We start from the raw sequence: 17,231 nt of genomic DNA, 5'->3' as shown, positions 1-17,231 counted from the left end.
TAACACTTTCCCACCACTCTCTCAATGTGTTCTGCCCAGGTCAGTCTACTGTCACCTTCTTCAAGTTTCTCTCATATAACCTCAAGCATACCTCATCTTCCACCTTCCTCCTGGTAAAGATTAATGCCCACCGCTCTACTTCATCAATTGATTCCTGTACCTTCCTGACTATGTAAGGCATATTTCTTCCCCTCTTCCAAGGCCCCATCATCTGCAAATAATAACCTCCCAATATCCGTCTGTACCTGAGAGTAAACATCATTGATCATGATTGAGAACAACAGAGGACTAATCACGCTCCCCATAATCCACCAGGTAGCTGCCTGATAGAGACATCCCCACCCTCACCTGGAATGACCTTCCAAACAGGAAATCCTTTATCCAGTTGTTTGTTCTCCTTCCTACCCCCATACTTTCAAGCTTGATTAACAACCCCTCTTTTCACATCCTATCATACATTACATTACATTACATTTAAGTCATTTAGCAGACGCTCTTATCCAGAGCGACATACAAATTGGTGAATTCACCTTCTGACATCCAGTGGAACAGCCACTTTACAATAGTGCATCTAAATCATTAAGGGGGGGGGGTGAGAAGGATTACTTATCCTATCCTAGGTATTCCTTGAAGAGGTGGGGTTTCAGGTGTCTCCGGAAGGTGGTGATTGACTCCGCTGTCCTGGCGTCGTGAGGGAGTTTGTTCCACCATTGGGGGGCCAGAGCAGCGAACAGTTTTGACTGGGCTGAGCGGGAACTGTACTTCCTCAGTGGTAGGGAGGCGAGCAGGCCAGAGGTGGATGAACGCAGTGCCCTTGCTTGGGTGTAGGGCCTGATCAGAGCCTGGAGGTACTGCGGTGCCGTTCCCCTCACAGCTCCGTAGGCAAGCACCATGGTCTTGTAGCGGATGCGAGCTTCAACTGGAAGCCAGTGGAGAGAGCGGAGGAGCGGGGTGACGTGAGAGAACTTGGGAAGGTTGAACACCAGACGGGCTGCGGCGTTCTGGATGAGTTGTAGGGGTTTAATGGCACAGGCAGGGAGCCCAGCCAACAGCGAGTTGCAGTAATCCAGACGGGAGATGACAAGTGCCTGGATTAGGACCTGCGCCGCTTCCTGTGTGAGGCAGGGTCGTACTCTGCGGATGTTGTAGAGCATGAACCTACAGGAACGGGCCACCGCCATGATGTTGGTTGAGAACGACAGGGTGTTGTCCAGGATCACGCCAAGGTTCTTAGCGCTCAGGGAGGAGGACACAATGGAGTTGTCAACCGTGATGGCGAGATCATGGAACGGGCAGTCCTTCCCCGGGAGGAAGAGCAGCTCCGTCTTGCCGAGGTTCAGCTTGAGGTGGTGATCCGTCATCCACACTGATATGTCTGCCAGACATGCAGAGATGCGATTCGCCACCTGGTCATCAGAAGGGGGAAAGGAGAAGATTAATTGTGTGTCGTCTGCATAGCAATGATAGGAGAGACCATGTGAGGTTATGACAGAGCCAAGTGACTTGGTGTATAGCGAGAATAGGAGAGGGCCTAGAACAGAGCCCTGGGGGACACCAGTGGTGAGAGCGCGTGGCGAGGAGACAGATTCTCGCCACGCCACCTGGTAGGAGCGACCTGTCAGGTAGGACGCAATCCAAGCGTGGGCCGCGCCGGAGATGCCCAACTCGGAGAGGGTGGAGAGGAGGATCTGATGGTTCACAGTATCGAAGGCAGCCGATAGGTCTAGAAGGATGAGAGCAGAGGAGAGAGAGTTAGCTTTAGCAGTGCGGAGCGCCTCCGTGATACAGAGAAGAGCAGTCTCAGTTGAATGACTAGTCTTGAAACCTGACTGATTTGGATCAAGAAGTTCATTCTGAGAGAGATAGCGGGAGAGCAGGCCAAGGACGGCACGTTCAAGAGTTTTGGAGAGAAAAGAAAGAAGGGATACTGGTCTGTAGTTGTTGACATCGGAGGGATCGAGTGTAGGTTTTTTCAGAAGGGGTGCAACTCTCGCTCTCTTGAAGACGGAAGGGACGTAGCCAGCGGTCAGGGATGAGTTGATGAGCGAGGTGAGGTAAGGGAGAAGGTCTCCGGAAATGGTCTGGAGAAGAGAGGAGGGGATAGGGTCAAGCGGGCAGGTTGTTGGGCGGCCGGCCGTCACAAGAAGCGAGATTTCATCTGGAGAGAGAGGGGAGAAAGAGGTCAGAGCACAGGGTAGGGCAGTGTGAGCAGAACCAGCGGTGTCGTTTGACTTAGCAAACGAGGATCGGATGTCGTCGACCTTCTTTTCAAAATGGTTGACAAAGTCATCTGCAGAGAGGGAGGAGGGGGGGGAGGGGGAGGAGGATTCAGGAGGGAGGAGAAGGTGGCAAAGAGCTTCCTAGGGTTAGAGGCAGATGCTTGGAATTTAGAGTGGTAGAAAGTGGCTTTAGCAGCAGAGACAGAGGAGGAAAATGTAGAGAGGAGGGAGTGAAAGGATGCCAGGTCCGCAGGGAGGCGAGTTCTCCTCCATTTCCGCTCGGCTGCCCGGAGCTCTGTTCTGTGAGCTCGCAATGAGTCATCGAGCCACGGAGCGGGAGGGGAGGACCGAGCCGGCCTGGAGGATAGGGGACATAGAGATTCAAAGGATGCAGAAAGGGAAGAGAGGAGGGTTGAGGAGGCAGAATCAGGAGATAGGTTGGAGAAGGTATGAGCAGAGGGAAGAGATGATAGGATGGAAGAGGAGAGAGTAGCGGGGGAGAGAGAGCGAAGGTTGGGACGGCGCGATACCATCCGAGTAGGGGCAGTGTGGGAAGTGTTGGATGAGAGCGAGAGGGAAAAGGATACAAGGTAGTGGTCGGAGACTTGGAGGGGAGTTGCAATGAGGTTAGTGGAAGAACAGCATCTAGTAAAGATGAGGTCGAGCGTATTGCCTGCCTTGTGAGTAGGGGGGGAAGGTGAGAGGGTGAGGTCAAAAGAGGAGAGGAGTGGAAAGAAGGAGGCAGAGAGGAATGAGTCAAAGGTAGACGTGGGGAGGTTGAAGTCGCCCAGGACTGTGAGAGGTGAGCCGTCCTCAGGAAAGGAGCTTATCAAGGCATCAAGCTCATTGATGAACTCGCCTTCTCCAAATCATCAAAAAGTCTCCCTGTTCACCTGAGTCTTCCTGACCTCTGCTTCTAAGCAGAGTACTGGGTCCATAGTTCCTCTACCCTTTCTGAACCCACTGATGTGGAAATACCAGCGCCCTGCTCTCCAGGAAGAAAGTTAGCCTCTCCGTAATCATACATTCCATGATCTTACATACATGTGATGCTAAAGCTATTGGCCGATAGCTTGTTGGCCTGGTTGGGTCTTTCCCTGGCTTCCGGATTGGTACCACTACTGCCTCCTCCCAGCTGCCTGGTAGTTTCCCCTCCTCCCACACTCTGTTGTACAACACCAATACCTTATCCAGTGCTTTATCTCTAAAATGGGCTAACATAGCATAGCACACCTCATCTTTCCCAGGTGAAGGTAATTCAGCCTTACCTATTGCCCTTTTCACCTCTTCCATGAAATGGTGCATTCAATGCATCATTTACATCCTCCCTCCTAACCAGCACACCGGGATGCTCTTCTCTCGTTCTCCCTCTCCCCCTCCTCTGACAAATTTGCTGAGCTATGCACTTGGACAAATGCTTTGGCCATTGTCTCTGCCTTCTCATCTGTTACTGCCACATTCTTCCCCCTCATCAACACTGGATAATCCCTCTCTCTTCTGACCCCACTCATCCTCTTAATCATCCCCCACAGGTGTTGCCCTTCCAATGGTGTCACAGAACCGATGCCAACATGACCTCTTTGCCTGACGAATAGTTCTCCTCACAAGGGCATGGGCCTGCTTATACTGAATCAGATGTTGGAAGTTATACGTCCTTCTCAGTATTCTAAATGCCCTGTCCCTACTCCTCACCACTACCCCACACTCCTCTGTCCATCATGGGACTGCTTTCCTCCTCTTTCCTGAACTCTTAGGTACAGCCTCAGTAGCTGCCCCCACTAACGCTGTTCTCATCCAGTTATTCATACTATCCATATCCCCTCTCATATCCACCCGAGCCATCACCTGCTCAGTCAGCTCCTGAAACTGATCCCAGGGCTACTCGGACGTGAGCGATGTGATCCTCCAAGGTAGCCGAGTAGACCAGGATGTCGTCGATATACACGACCACCTGGCGTCCGAGCATGTCCCGGGACGCCTCATTAACGAATGCCTTGACCACTGACGAAGCATTGGCTAAGCCAAATTGCATCACCAAGAACTCATAGTGACCAGACATTGTGCAAAAAGATGTCTTCCATTCATCCCCCTCCCGGATGCAGATGAGATTGTATGCACTCAGGTCTAATTCGGTAAAGAACTGGGCGCCGTAGAGCTGTTCGATGGCTGCCGGCATCAACGGGAGAGGGTAACGGTACTTGGTGATTTCCTCTGTAATCAATTCATGGGCATAACCCTCCATTATTCTTGGCCACGAAGAAGAAACCTGCTGACGCAGGACGTGCGGATGAAACCTTGTTGGAGCGCCTCATGGATGTACTCCTCCATGGCCTGGGTTTCAGCCACCAACAGAGGGTAGATGCGTCGGCGCGGGGGCGCAGAGCCTACAAGCAGGTCGATGGCACAGTCCCAGGGGTGATGAGGGAGACAGGTGGCGTGTGTTATGGAAAATACCTCCCGCAGTTCCTGGTTTACCTCCGGGATGTTGGGCTGAAGGGCAAACACAGGACTCTCAACCGACATGGAACCACAAGGGATGGAGAAGCAGTTCCTCCGGCATTCGGGTGAACAGTCTGATTTTCATCCTGAGATGGTGGGGTTGTGGCATTGAAGCCAAGGAGGAACTTGTGAGTTGGTGATGAAGGGGATGTTCTCCTGATGGATGGACACCACGGTGAGGGTGAGTGATTTGGTGATGTGTGTGATGGTCTCGGAACCTAATGGCCGATTATCGAGGGCTTGAACCGGCAAAGGAGAGGATAGCGGGTATGTGGTCATGTTGAGAGAGAAGGCAAGGGTCTGGTCAATAAAGTTTTCTGCAGTACCGGAATCCACTAAGGCTGTAGAAACGGTACATGAGGGACAGTCAACTAGTGTGATCGCCACCAATTTTTTTTTGCAACATTACTTGGAGCCAACTCTGCAACTCTGGGTGATTTGAAAAGTCATAGTCAATCCGTCAATAATATAATAACACTCTTAGAAAAATTGTTTATTTCCTTTACAATCTGTAGAGACTATGAGAAAGGTTCAGAAACATCACAGCACAGTAGAAAATATGTCAGCTAGAAATTAAAACTGGATGGCCTTCAGAGATAGATGGGAGGGGTGAAGGGTAGCTGAAGACTGGGACTAAAAACAAAAGACAACTAATGTGAAATATGCTGCCTGTGAAATGTACTGAATGTAGAATGTACAGTTGAAGTCGGAAGTTTACATACACCTTAGCCAAATATATTTAAACTCTGTTTTTCACAATTCCTGACATTTAATCCTAGTAAAAAATCCCTGTTTTAGGTCAGTTAGGATCACCACTTTATTTTAACAATGTGAAATGTCAGAATAAAAGTAGAGAGAACGATTTATTTCAGCTTTTATTTCTTTCACATTCCCAGTGGGTCAGAAGTTTACATGCTACCAAATACTAATTGAGTGTATTGCCTTTCAAATTGTTTAACTTGGGTCAAACGTTTTGGGTAGCCTTCCACAAGCTTCCCACAATAAGTTGAGTGAATTTTGGCCTATTCCTCCTGACAGAGCTGGTGTAACGGAGTCAGGTTTGTAGGCCTCCTTGCTCGCACATGCTTTTTCAGTTCTTCCCACAACTTTTCTATGGGATTGAGGTCAGGGCTTTGTGATGGCCACTCCAATATCTTGACATTGTTGTCCTTAAGCCATATTGCCACAACTTTGAAAGAATGCTTGGGGTCATTGTCCATTTGGAAGAGCCATTTGCGACCAAGCTTTAACTTCCTGACTTATGTCTTGAGATGTTGCTTCAATCTATCCACAATTTCCCTTCCTCATGATGCCATCTTTTGTGAAGTGCACCAGTCCCTCATGCAGCAAAGCACCCCCACAACATGATGCTGCCACCCCCGTTCTTCACGGTTGGGATGGTGTTCTTCGACTTGCAAGCATCCCACTTTTTCCTCCAAATATAACAATGGTCATTATGGCCAAACAGTTCTATTGATGTTTCAGCAGACCAGAGGACTTTTACAATCTTTGTCCTAATGTGCAGTTGCAAACCGTAGTCTGGCTTTTTTATGGCTGTTTTGGACCAGTGGCTTCTTCCTTGCTGAGTGGCCTTTCAGGTTATGTCGATATAGGACTTGTTTTACTGTGGATATAGCTACTTTTGTACCTCTTTCCTCCAGCATCTTCACAAGATCCTTTGCTGTTGTTCTGGGATTGATTTGCACTTTTCCACCAAAGTACATTCATCTCTAGGAGACAGAACGTGTCTCTATCCTGAGCGGTATGACGGCTGCGTGGTCCCATGGTGTTTATACTTCCCATGATGTCAAGCAAAGAGGTAGTGAGTTTGAGGGTAGGCCTTGAAATACATCCCCAGGTACACCTCCAATTTACTCAATTGATGTCAATTTGCTTATCAGAAGCTTCTAAAGCCATGACATCACTTTCTGGAATTTTCCTAGCTGTTTAAAGGCAAAGTCAACTTAGTGTATGTAAATTCCTGACCCACTGGAATTGTGATAAAGTGAATTATAAGTGAAATTATCTGTCTGTAAACAATTGTTGGAAAAATTACTTGTGTCATGCACAATGTAGATGTCCTAACCGACTTGCCAAAACTATAGTTTGTTAAAACAAGAAATTTGTGGAGTGGTTGAAAAACAAGCTTTAATGACTCCAGCCTATGTGTATGTAAACTTCCGACTTCAACTGTATAAGCTGGAAGTGGAAGCCTAAGTATTGTTCTCCATTAGTTCACTCCAATTAGGGAGAGGGTTGGTATGGTTAGAGGAAAATAATAAAGAAGGAAAATACACTACATGACCAAAAGCATGTGGACACCTGCTTGTCAAACATCTCATTCAAAAATCATGGGCATTAATATGGAGTTGGTCCCCCATTTGCAGCAATAACAGCCTCCACTCTTCTGGGAAGGCTTTCCACTAGATGTTGGAGCGTTGTTGTGGGTACTTACTTCCATTCAGCCACAAGAGCATGATTGAGGTCAGGCACAAATGTTGGACGATTAGGCCTGGACGCATTCGGCATTCCAATTCATCCCAAAGGTGTTTGTTGGGGTTGAGGTCAGGGCTCTATGCAGGCCAGTCAAGTTCTTCCACACCGATCTCGACAAACCATTTCTGTTTGGGCTTCACTTTGTGCACGGGGTCATTGTCATGACCCCAAACTGTTGCCATAATGTTGGAAGCACAGAGTCTAGAATGTCATTGTATGCTGTAGTTTTAAGATTTCCATCACTGGAACTAAGGGGCCTAGCCCGAACCATGAAAAACAGTCCCAGATCATTATTTCTCATCCACCAAAATGTACAGTTGGCACTATGCGTTGGGGCAGGTAGCTTTCTCCTGGAATCCGCCAAACCCAGATTTGTCTGTAAGACTGCCAGATGGTGTAAGACTGCCAGATCACTCTAGAGAACGCGAGTCCAATGGTGACGAGTTTTACACCACTCCAGACGACGCTTGGCATTGCGCATGGTGATCTTAGGTTTGTGTGCGGCTGCTCGGCCATGGAAACCCAATTTATGAAGTTCATGGAGAACAGTTCTTGTGCTGACGTTGCTTCCAGAGGCAGCTTGGAACTTGGTAGTGAGTGCTGAAACCAAGGACAGATGATTTTTACGTGCTTCAGCACTCGGCATCCCGGTCTCACTCATCATTATTCACAATTCGTTCATGATTAACGGCAGGGCAGCATGGTTGCCGAGTGGTTAGAGCGTTGTACTAGTAACCGGAAGGTTGCAAGTTCAAACACCCCGAGCTGACAAGGTACAAATCTGTCGTTCTGCCCCTGAACAGGCAGTTAACCCACTGACTTGCCTAGTTAAATAAAAGTAAAATATAAATTAATGTTAATCATGGTATCATCCACATGAATATACAAGTGCTCAGAAACAATAAAAGTGACTCCAAAATGATAAAATTACTGCCTAAAGATAGATCTTGTGATCCTAATTCAGTTTGGGTTGGGTGAAAGACAAGAAGACAAAATAAAACTATTGATGATGCACTTAGCCTTCGGCATACAGTTGCTCAGTTAGGCATCAGCTAATAAACAGATTTTTTCTTTAGAGACAAACCACAAAAAGGGACATTTTGAAGAAGTTTATTTTTCTGCCTTCTTGACCTCAATCTGGGACGAAATGAAAGGTGTATGTTGTTTGTCAGTTCAAAAACACTGTCTCTTTAAATCCTCAAAGCAGCCTCGTTTCCGATGCATAAAAGCTGTGACGTATTTTCTTATTTTTTTTGCACAAGAAGAACGTCGTCCATTCTACAAACCGTATTCATCCATAACCTGCTCTCTTTCAGCGGTGAAATACGGATAACGTGTAGCTAGTTGCCGGAGAATAATACGTTCGAAAACATAGCTGAGAACATCAAGCTGGTCAACTTTATAAAGTAGGCTGTTTTGGGACGCTCACGACCGACTGGAAACCAAGTAAACGAAAACGGTACAGAACGTGAGCCACATGAGTTCTGACGCTAAGCCCGAGCCTAAAAAAGCCAAAATGGAGAATGAAAGCAAGTATCTCCCTGAGCTTCTGGCAGAAAAAGACAGTCTGGATTCTTCATTCACACATGCAATGAAACTTATATCTACAGGTAAAATTTTACTCAAATATTTTGATTTGAGTGCACGTTTTTAGTGACTCCTTGAACTAGTTTGCTAGGTAACGCGTTAACTAGCTGGTGTAACTAAAAATATGACGATGGCTAGGCTAACGTAGCTAGCTAGCAGGTTACTTCACTGTTCTGAATGTAACGCTGTTAACATTTTTGGTTTCAACAACACATTGTGTTGACCTAAACGATAGGCTATTGGTTATAGATTCGATACAATGGGTTTTGCTAAACCCACAACATATAGCCTAGTTAATTTGAGTTACGTTGTAAAAATGTAGGCCTTGTGTTGGACAACAATGGTTGCGGCGGGAAGAACGGCCTGTTAGCACGAGGCTCGAATGGAGGAGAGGCATGGCACTGAGTAGGATCGGTTAGGGACTCTGTAGCTATCTAGTTAAGTAACGAGGCTGTTATAACCTAGTACTTTTCCGTCGTGAAACTTAATGCATATGGAAGGCTGCTGCCGAATTTGTTTTTCTCAAATGGAATAACATTCAGTAGTTAGGTTTCCATTCAATTGGCTACAGATTTGAGAATGTTCTATAATTCGCACAAAAACAATGCATGTTTGCTTCAAATGTACTTGTTGCGAATAAAATTGTACGTGGATGTAGTTAACAAAACAATTCCTGCGGTTAAATTCCCCATGCACCGAATATTATATCCTAGGTTAATGTGTTTCCATCTGATTTTCAACTGTGGTTTTGTCACAAAAAATGTAGGATTATAAAGCAACTGTGCCCACTTATCATGACACGTGTGAGTTTATAGACAAAAGAGCGAGATTTGTCGAAAGGCAGTCAAACTAGAATCAATCATCGAGTCGCTGGAATAAGACCCTCGATATTTATTGGAAAATAACATTACGCCCATCACCGTGTTCTTTCACCACCCTGTTAAATTCATGCTGACTTTTTAAATATGTAGCCTCATAAACTGCACGCGTTCCCAAATCGTATTGGGAGGACCGCACAACATCATTGGCTCAATTCACTTTGATATGATGGTTATTATATAAATATTTACAGATAATGGCGTTTGCACCGCCATTATTCGCTCAATTTTACTGACACAAAGATCCCACTGTCTAGCATGTTTTAACTTTTGGGAAATTGACTGACAACTGTTTCCTCCAGGGCTTTCATGACATCATGTATGTTGCTAGCATAAAATATTTGGCTGGAAATGTTTTTTTTTTATCGTCATAGGTTTTTCATCAGAACCTGTTATCTGACGATCACGTTTGCTTGCTGCTTTTCTCTTAACAGTAGCTAGTTTTATGAACTAGGGCTGCTTATTTGTTTGTACTACTAAAATGTGTAGTTGGATGATTCCTCACTAAACAAGCATAAAAATAGTTTTTTCCCCCAAATGTAATCCATAGAATGTACCGTTTGGAGGAAGAATTTGACATCTGTATCTAAAAGCGTAATTGTAAATAATTAATCAGGTGGCATATTTATGCCATTTTAGCCTTATCAAGGTCTTGGCCATGTTCCATATGTAGGTGCTACAAAACAAAAATGTGGTGTCATATAAAGCATTACAGCTTGCTCTGTAATCTAAATAATATAATTTTCAATAACAATTTCGTACATTCATTTATTAATTGACAAGTATAAACATCAGTATTGAGGAATTACATTTTTATATGTATATAGAGTATATTATGTTCACATATGTATGGTATGTATGTATACATATATGTGTATATGTATATGTGCATATTACTGTTCTGAAATTGGCATAGTAGGTAACCAATCAGAGCCCTCCTTTACTTGCATCCTGCAATAAAAAAAAACTATCATCCACTTTATTTGATATCCATCACAACTACATTGAATCTCAGTTAATGTTTACTCATGCAAGTCACTTAGATTTTTACTAATAAACATTTCCCACATTTTACAGCTGGGTTCCTGAATTTATTTTGGGAGTACCTTCATATGATGTTGCACTTTTGAAATTGATAGTAGAGAGCAGCTAGCTTGCACATCTGTGGGCCCACATTTTTGGGATGTCTGCTACAAAGTTACTGTGCAATGGCAATGCTGTAGGCAGGACATTGTTACAATATGTTGGAACCTCTGCCAAGGACCTCATGGCTGCTATAATGGCAGTCAGAATCTGAGCATTGTCCACAATGTCCGGTTGGCATGCCTTTTTAGTATAAGATGGTTTCTGTAGTTGAGTGTCAGACCAGGTTATGAACGGTTTCATCCTGCTGCAGGGCCAGTTAACAGCTTGCTTGCAGTCTGCCTCTCCCCCCAGAGCCAATTTTTTACCTAGACAGTTCACCACTGCCAGTCTGTTTCAAATTAAGCAGGGGCATGCATTAAGATGAGGTTAGAATCTGTTTTGTGACCAAATTTGTTATCTAGTTTGATCAGCTACTTGTCAATGATGTGAATTGTGGTGACTTGAGACCCGCCCACTACATTTGTTTTGTGGGGAAATGAGGGAGCTAGTATCATTGGATGATTTTCTCTGGTAGTAGGCCTATGTATTGATGTAGCTATAATTACTCTACACTTTGATTATGACCAAGTTCTGCTAATTACTTGTAAATTATGAACATTTCATGTAGCTCTTGCACTGTTTATGTTCAGTCTGTGAGTGATAGTGATGTTAGTCAAACTAAAAAGCCATGTTTTCTGTTCTGTAGAGATAGAAAGGATTCAGAAAGGAGAGACAAAGAAAGAGACAGAAAGAGAAACTTACCTGGACCTGTTTACCACAAAGAACATCAAGGTCAAGGAACGTGTACTCATTCCAGTCAAACAGTACCCAAGGGTGAGTAAAGTTTTCTCTTGTACAATAGAAGCCTTCAGTTTGGGCCATTGCTTTTCATATGTGATTACATTGAGGGGGGGGGGGGTTGTTTAGTGACCTCAAACTTAAATGGATATGACTGCATATCGTGCAGTTATTTTAATAGGAGAATTTCATGTGAGTGAAGTCACAGTGCTCCTTCTGCTGTGCTGTTAGACCCCCAGTGGTGTCTACAAAATGGACCACTTAAACAGGCATAAATTAATAATAAGTAGAATAATTGTGTGCTGAAACTACTTCTTTCTCATATGTCTATTGCCACTGTCCCTTAGACGGGAAGGCAGCATGCTATATGTTCGAGGCATTGATACAGTATCTTCTGCAGCATATTACCGGGATCTATGTTTCAATATCCCTGAATACAACAATCTCTGCACCAAGAACATCGAGTCTATTAGTGAACCCTTTTTTATTTCCACAGTTCAACTTTGTTGGTAAGATTTTGGGACCCCAGGGGAACACAATCAAGCGCCTCCAGGAGGAAACTGGAGCAAAGATCTCAGTATTGGGCAAAGGTTCCATGAGGGACAAGGTGAAGGTAAGAATGGAGGGAGGAGTTGACAGGGTACATGTGGAGAAGAGTCCTTTTGTAACAAACAGCAGTGATTGGATGTGTAATGTGCAGAATTCATTGTTATTTTTTACGCTGTTGAATTTCAGGAGGAAGAGCTGAGAAAGGGTGGTGAGCCCAAATATGCTCATCTGGGCATGGAACTGCATGTCTTCATAGAGGTGTTTGCTCCTATACCGGAGGCATACCTGCGCATGGCTCACGCCATGGATGAGGTCAAGAAGTTCCTCATCCCTGTAAGTATCCCAGGGAGCTTCCTGCTTCAACCAACGCTATTTCAGGTTGTGATATATGGGCCTAGCTATTCGGTCTATGGTAACTTAGCAATGGTCCAAGATTTTCCATGCTACTGCCGTGTTATAATCTCTGACCTGTCATGTTAATGGAGCTACTCTCTTTACTCTTTATAAGCAGGACACCATGGATGGTATATGCCAGGATCAGTTCATGGAGATTGGCTACCTGAATGGCGGTCAAGATTCACAATCCAGGGGACGAGGGGGCCCTCCAGGCAGGGGCAGGGGAGCACCCCCACCCAATTCAGTAGGAGCCAGGTAGGACTCACAGTGCCTGACAACCCCTTACCTTTCAAGACCAAAAGCCTTCACAATCCTACAAAGTTTAATTCACTATGATTTATTTCTTCAGGGGGCGAGGAATGCTACCTCGTGGAGGAGCCCCTCGTGGAGGCACCCAACGTGGTGGAGCTTCCCGAGGAGGACCTCCCAGGGGTGGGTCTGCTAGAGGGGCTCCAGCTGGCCGGGGTGGACCCCCCTCTACACCTGCTAGAGGAGGCACTACACCCCGTTCCAGACCACCCACCCCAGGGACACCAAGGATGCTCCCGTCCCCAGCCCACTCCCACCAGCAGCACCAGCACCAACATGCCCCACCACCCAAGGCTGAGGCCTACAATGAATATGTAAGTCAAACCACTCAATTGTTAAGTCATTGGGTTGTATACCTACTTTCTTTCAGAACTGAAGACCTGTCAGTTTAATATTTTATTGTCTATTCATCATGGATGACAGGTCACTTCATTCATGGGTTTAAGCCCCATCTAGTCCACTGACTTTTATTCTGACATGCTAGTAGCATTCTGTTTTACATGTACCTAGTCATTCTGTGGTAATAGTGGCGTGTGTTGTCTTCATTTCCCCAGCCTGCCTATGAAGAAAGCTACGCTGAGCCTGCATATGAAGGTTATGACAACTATTACAGTCAACAACCTCCACAAGCGTAAGTCTTTCTCATAATATAATGGTTAAAACAATGACGTGGCCAATCCTCAGTAGAATATTGTAATAGCAGACTTTTTTTCGCCCCAGCATTTTGCGTTTGAATTGTCATAGGGAATATTGAGGTCAAGATGGTTAGGCTGGATTTCAGCAGCCAACCCAGCCACTCTGGTTCAGAGGTGATGGGTTAAATGCGGAAGACACGTTTCGGTTGAATGCGTTGTTGTGCAACTGACTCGGTATCCCGCTTTCCCTAGTGATTTCAATTTCTGGAAACTTTTGTAATTAAGCTGATATATTGTGCCATGTTTTCAAGTGAATGCTGTGGGGCCTCAGACATTTTCCCCTTGCAATATTCAATGTAGTATCCGTCTGTCTCAAAAGGCTCTGACGTTCTCTTCACAGGGACACAGAGTACTATGACTACGGACATGGAGAGGCTCAGGAGGCTTATGAGCCCTATGGTAAGATGGCAATAAATTAATGGGCTAAGTAAATATTTTTCATACATTTTCAAATAATGAAACTGACATAGTTGTTCCAAACTGGTCCTGTGTCCATGTGTTGTACTCTGTTGTGACATATTTGACCACCACCACTCTTTTTGTCACGCTGCACGTATCCAAACATTGACCTAGGCTTGGCGTTTTTTTCTCTGTAGCCCAAGATGATTGGGAGGGTTCCTGGTCCTCCACTGGAGGCAAAGCCCCTCCAGCGAGGCAGGATAAGAGGGGGGCCTACAGAGAGCATCCATACGGAAGATACTGAACAGTCTCCGGTAGAGGGTTGCCATGGCAACTGTCTCCCATTGTAACTCACTTAACTCTCCAAAGTAATTTCCCTAAATGTTTTTCTTTTAAATTTTCTGTAGTTTTTTGTTTTTTAATGATTTGAGAGCAGGACAACTGGATGTATCGTATCGAGTGGGCGTAGCAAGCGAATGCAAGGATTTGGATAATACGTTATCATTCAATGTTTCCACTGCATCATTGACAGTTTTAAGATCTAATTTAATGGTTACTTAGAGAAATGTGATACCTTGTATAGTGTTAAATGTTATTTTGAAGGTTTGTTTCAGTTTGTCTTGAAATGATTTGTGGCAGTTGCAGTCTCATTTAGGCTGCATTTCTAAAGTATTTTTTAGCTAAAACTTGATTAATGACGTCAATGTAACATCGGCAACTAGATTAAGAATATATGGAAGAACCAAAATAATTTTCTAGACAAATCATTTTTGCAGAAACTAACATTCCCTATAGAGGCATAGATTTCAATGTTTTTTCTTTTCTTAGGGTTTTGAAATCTAGCCTTATTAGACACTGAGACAGTCTGTCCTAAAATATCTCCTTTAAGTATTTTCAATTCGACTTGGTTGTAAGTACATTCTACTTTAGATAACTTTTGCTTGGCTTACTTTGGTCTACATCTTATTGGTCTGACTTTGATAGAAATACTGATAAATTACTCACTTTGTTTGAGTGGTTCTACAAGAATTTGGACATGGTCCTCACATGGTCTTCATGTAAGGGAAAACTGCAGCCATCTCAATATTATATGCATACACTTAAGAAAGTTTTGTATATTGCTTTCTAAAGTTGTGCCGTCTCCAAAATGCATAGTGCTACGTACGTGTGTACTCTTGCCTAAATAGGATACTAAATATATCCAAAAAATGTTTTTCTGCAGTGCGTTGTATCAATAAAGCCTTTTTTTTTTTTTTTTTTTTTTTTATCAAACTAAACCTGGTATTTTGCTTTTGTTGTATAGTAATGCCTTCCACTTCTAATAAAACTGATTCTCGTTTTGAGGATTTTCACAAAACTCCTAAACAATCACCAGAATATTGTATGTACATAGGAGACAAAAGCAACCAAAAAGAACATCTGCTTTACTTTGATAAAGAGCACGTCCTCTTCATCTCTCTGTATTAAAAAGGATCTAGAAGAGACTCGTTATGTCACCTAAAATAAAGCTGGTACCTTAATCAAGGTAATGTATTTCCAAATACTTCGCTTGAGAAGGGTATAGTGCTTGGACTTGTAGTATTTGAAATCAATCGTTACAACGGAACATTTCCTCAAGCTTCCCAATGAGCCATGTATTTTTAGTCCTTTGAAATAACTGATTTTCAACCGTATTTACAATCAAGCTTGCAGGGATCTTACTTGACTTTGATGCAAAGTCATGCTGGCTGGTTTTATTAAAGAAAAATATCGCAGTGCAGAGGAGAGGATGCTAAAAGCCAAAAGATCACGTCAAGAAGGTAAAACTAACCCCAACTGTCATTTGTTAGATATTTTTTGTCTTATGCTCAAAATGCTAGAACCTGCTAGTCAACCCAAACCAGTTGTCCAAAACTGCGTGACTGAAAAATATGTCTCAAATAAAATAGCTGTACAAAATTATTAGTAATGATTGTAATGCAACTCTTGCTAAAATTGAACGCAGTTTATGGTCCAATCATTTAAAATGCCTTCTGCCTTTTATTTTTATTTTAGAATACTGTTAAAATGTTCAGCATTTGTAGCAATCTTTAAGTCATGGTTACAAAAAATAAATTGACAACCTCAGCTTGAGTTGCATGACTTTTGCAGTGAAATATTAGTTTTGCATGAATGATTGTCCAACTTAAACTACATGTAGTTGTCAACAGCACTTGCACATGGGTCTCATTTGTATTTCTGTCCCCAGGTATTCTGAGTTAGTCCTTCTGGGTTTGAGAAAGGCATTGGACTTGAGCTGAATGTCCTCATGGTAAGTATTGTCTTCAGCAATATGTAATTTAAAAATGCTCAAGCTGCTACAGTATTTGTTTTGACTATTAATAAAATAAAACTGATGAAATCAAGAATGACCCAAGTCTGCCAACTGAGTGTACCTCAGATTCTGCATTTGCTTGTTGAATTTGGTCAGAAAGTGGTGCTTAGTCCCCTTCACAACCAACTGCAAGGTTTTTGAATGGACCCTCGGGCTGACTTTTGTCCGGCTCTAGTAGAAAATCAAACCAGTGTTGTGATGTAGTACTTTCTGATGGACTGGAGGAAATGTTGGGTTTTTCCCAATGATATTTGATAAAGGTTTACCTCAATCTGTCACTTTGAGAAGTGCTCTGTTTTCATGCTGTGACTGAATTAAAAAATGTATTTTCAACAGGTATAATCCTGTGAAAGGCCTTGACTGTACTGATAAAAGGCTCCTGGCAGTCTGGCGTTTTGTTGGGGATTTAAATGTCTGGACTGCCAAGGTTTCTTTCGCTCGAGATTCAACCTTTTGTTAGAAATTATGATAAAAGAATGAGCTCGTTCCATCACTTCAGCATAATGGCACTCCATGGAATACAGTTGATTCTCGCCCAGTCTCCAGAGAAATCAACATTAGGCCTACAGTGCATTCAACTTGAGTTGGGATGAAATCATGGTCTGGTTCCTGACAAAGCAGCTTGGAGAATGCTCCAAGAGTACAGTGCGAGGAACTGAGTTGGTGTGTCATCTTCCTTTGGCTCCTGATAGATTTCTGTGACTAGGACATTTTTTACCTCACTTTTTACATTTTTAAATATGTTGACATTTTGTATATTTGTGGAATTGTAGTTGCCACAGGAAGTTCTTGGATGTTTTCTGTACAGACTTAATTTTATATATCTGAAATAAATCCCAATATCCTGACTATGCTGTTTCTTAATTGTGTTGGTACGGGTGATTTGCGGGTCATAAAAGGTAAATTCTTCATCTTCCTTCATTATTAT

The 17,231-nt window shown here is 43.7% G+C and overlaps 1 protein-coding gene across 3 annotated transcripts; it reads left to right on the top strand.

Annotated features, from left to right (window-relative positions):
• The first annotated feature begins 8,457 nt into the window (after positions 1–8,457).
• Positions 8,458–17,152, top strand: LOC135525949 (KH domain-containing, RNA-binding, signal transduction-associated protein 1-like). 3 transcript variants are annotated; one of them, XR_010453220.1, is made up of 11 exons: positions 8,458–8,824; positions 11,511–11,638; positions 12,099–12,215; positions 12,338–12,484; positions 12,660–12,802; positions 12,897–13,170; positions 13,411–13,487; positions 13,892–13,950; positions 14,148–14,318; positions 16,178–16,240; positions 16,640–17,152. XR_010453220.1 is itself a non-coding variant. In XM_064953922.1 (9 exons), exons 1-9 carry the CDS (start codon positions 8,692–8,694, stop codon positions 14,252–14,254), a joined length of 1,182 nt encoding a protein of 393 aa, XP_064809994.1. In that variant the 5' UTR covers positions 8,458–8,691; the 3' UTR covers positions 14,255–15,212. The 3 variants fall into 3 exon arrangements, 2 of the variants coding, with proteins under 2 accessions (XP_064809994.1, XP_064809993.1); XM_064953922.1 differs by lacking the exons at positions 16,178–16,240; positions 16,640–17,152 and having other exon boundaries at positions 12,663–12,802; positions 14,148–15,212; XM_064953921.1 differs by lacking the exons at positions 16,178–16,240; positions 16,640–17,152 and having other exon boundaries at positions 14,148–15,212.
• The last annotated feature ends 79 nt before the right edge of the window (positions 17,153–17,231 follow it).

The sequence above is a fragment of the Oncorhynchus masou genome, chromosome 32 (genome assembly GCF_036934945.1).
Source record: "Oncorhynchus masou masou isolate Uvic2021 chromosome 32, UVic_Omas_1.1, whole genome shotgun sequence".
In the NCBI taxonomy this organism is placed as follows: Eukaryota; Metazoa; Chordata; class Actinopteri; order Salmoniformes; family Salmonidae; genus Oncorhynchus; species Oncorhynchus masou.
Note: the sequence above shows the minus strand (reverse complement) of the source record. Positions and strands in the feature narration are given on the sequence as shown.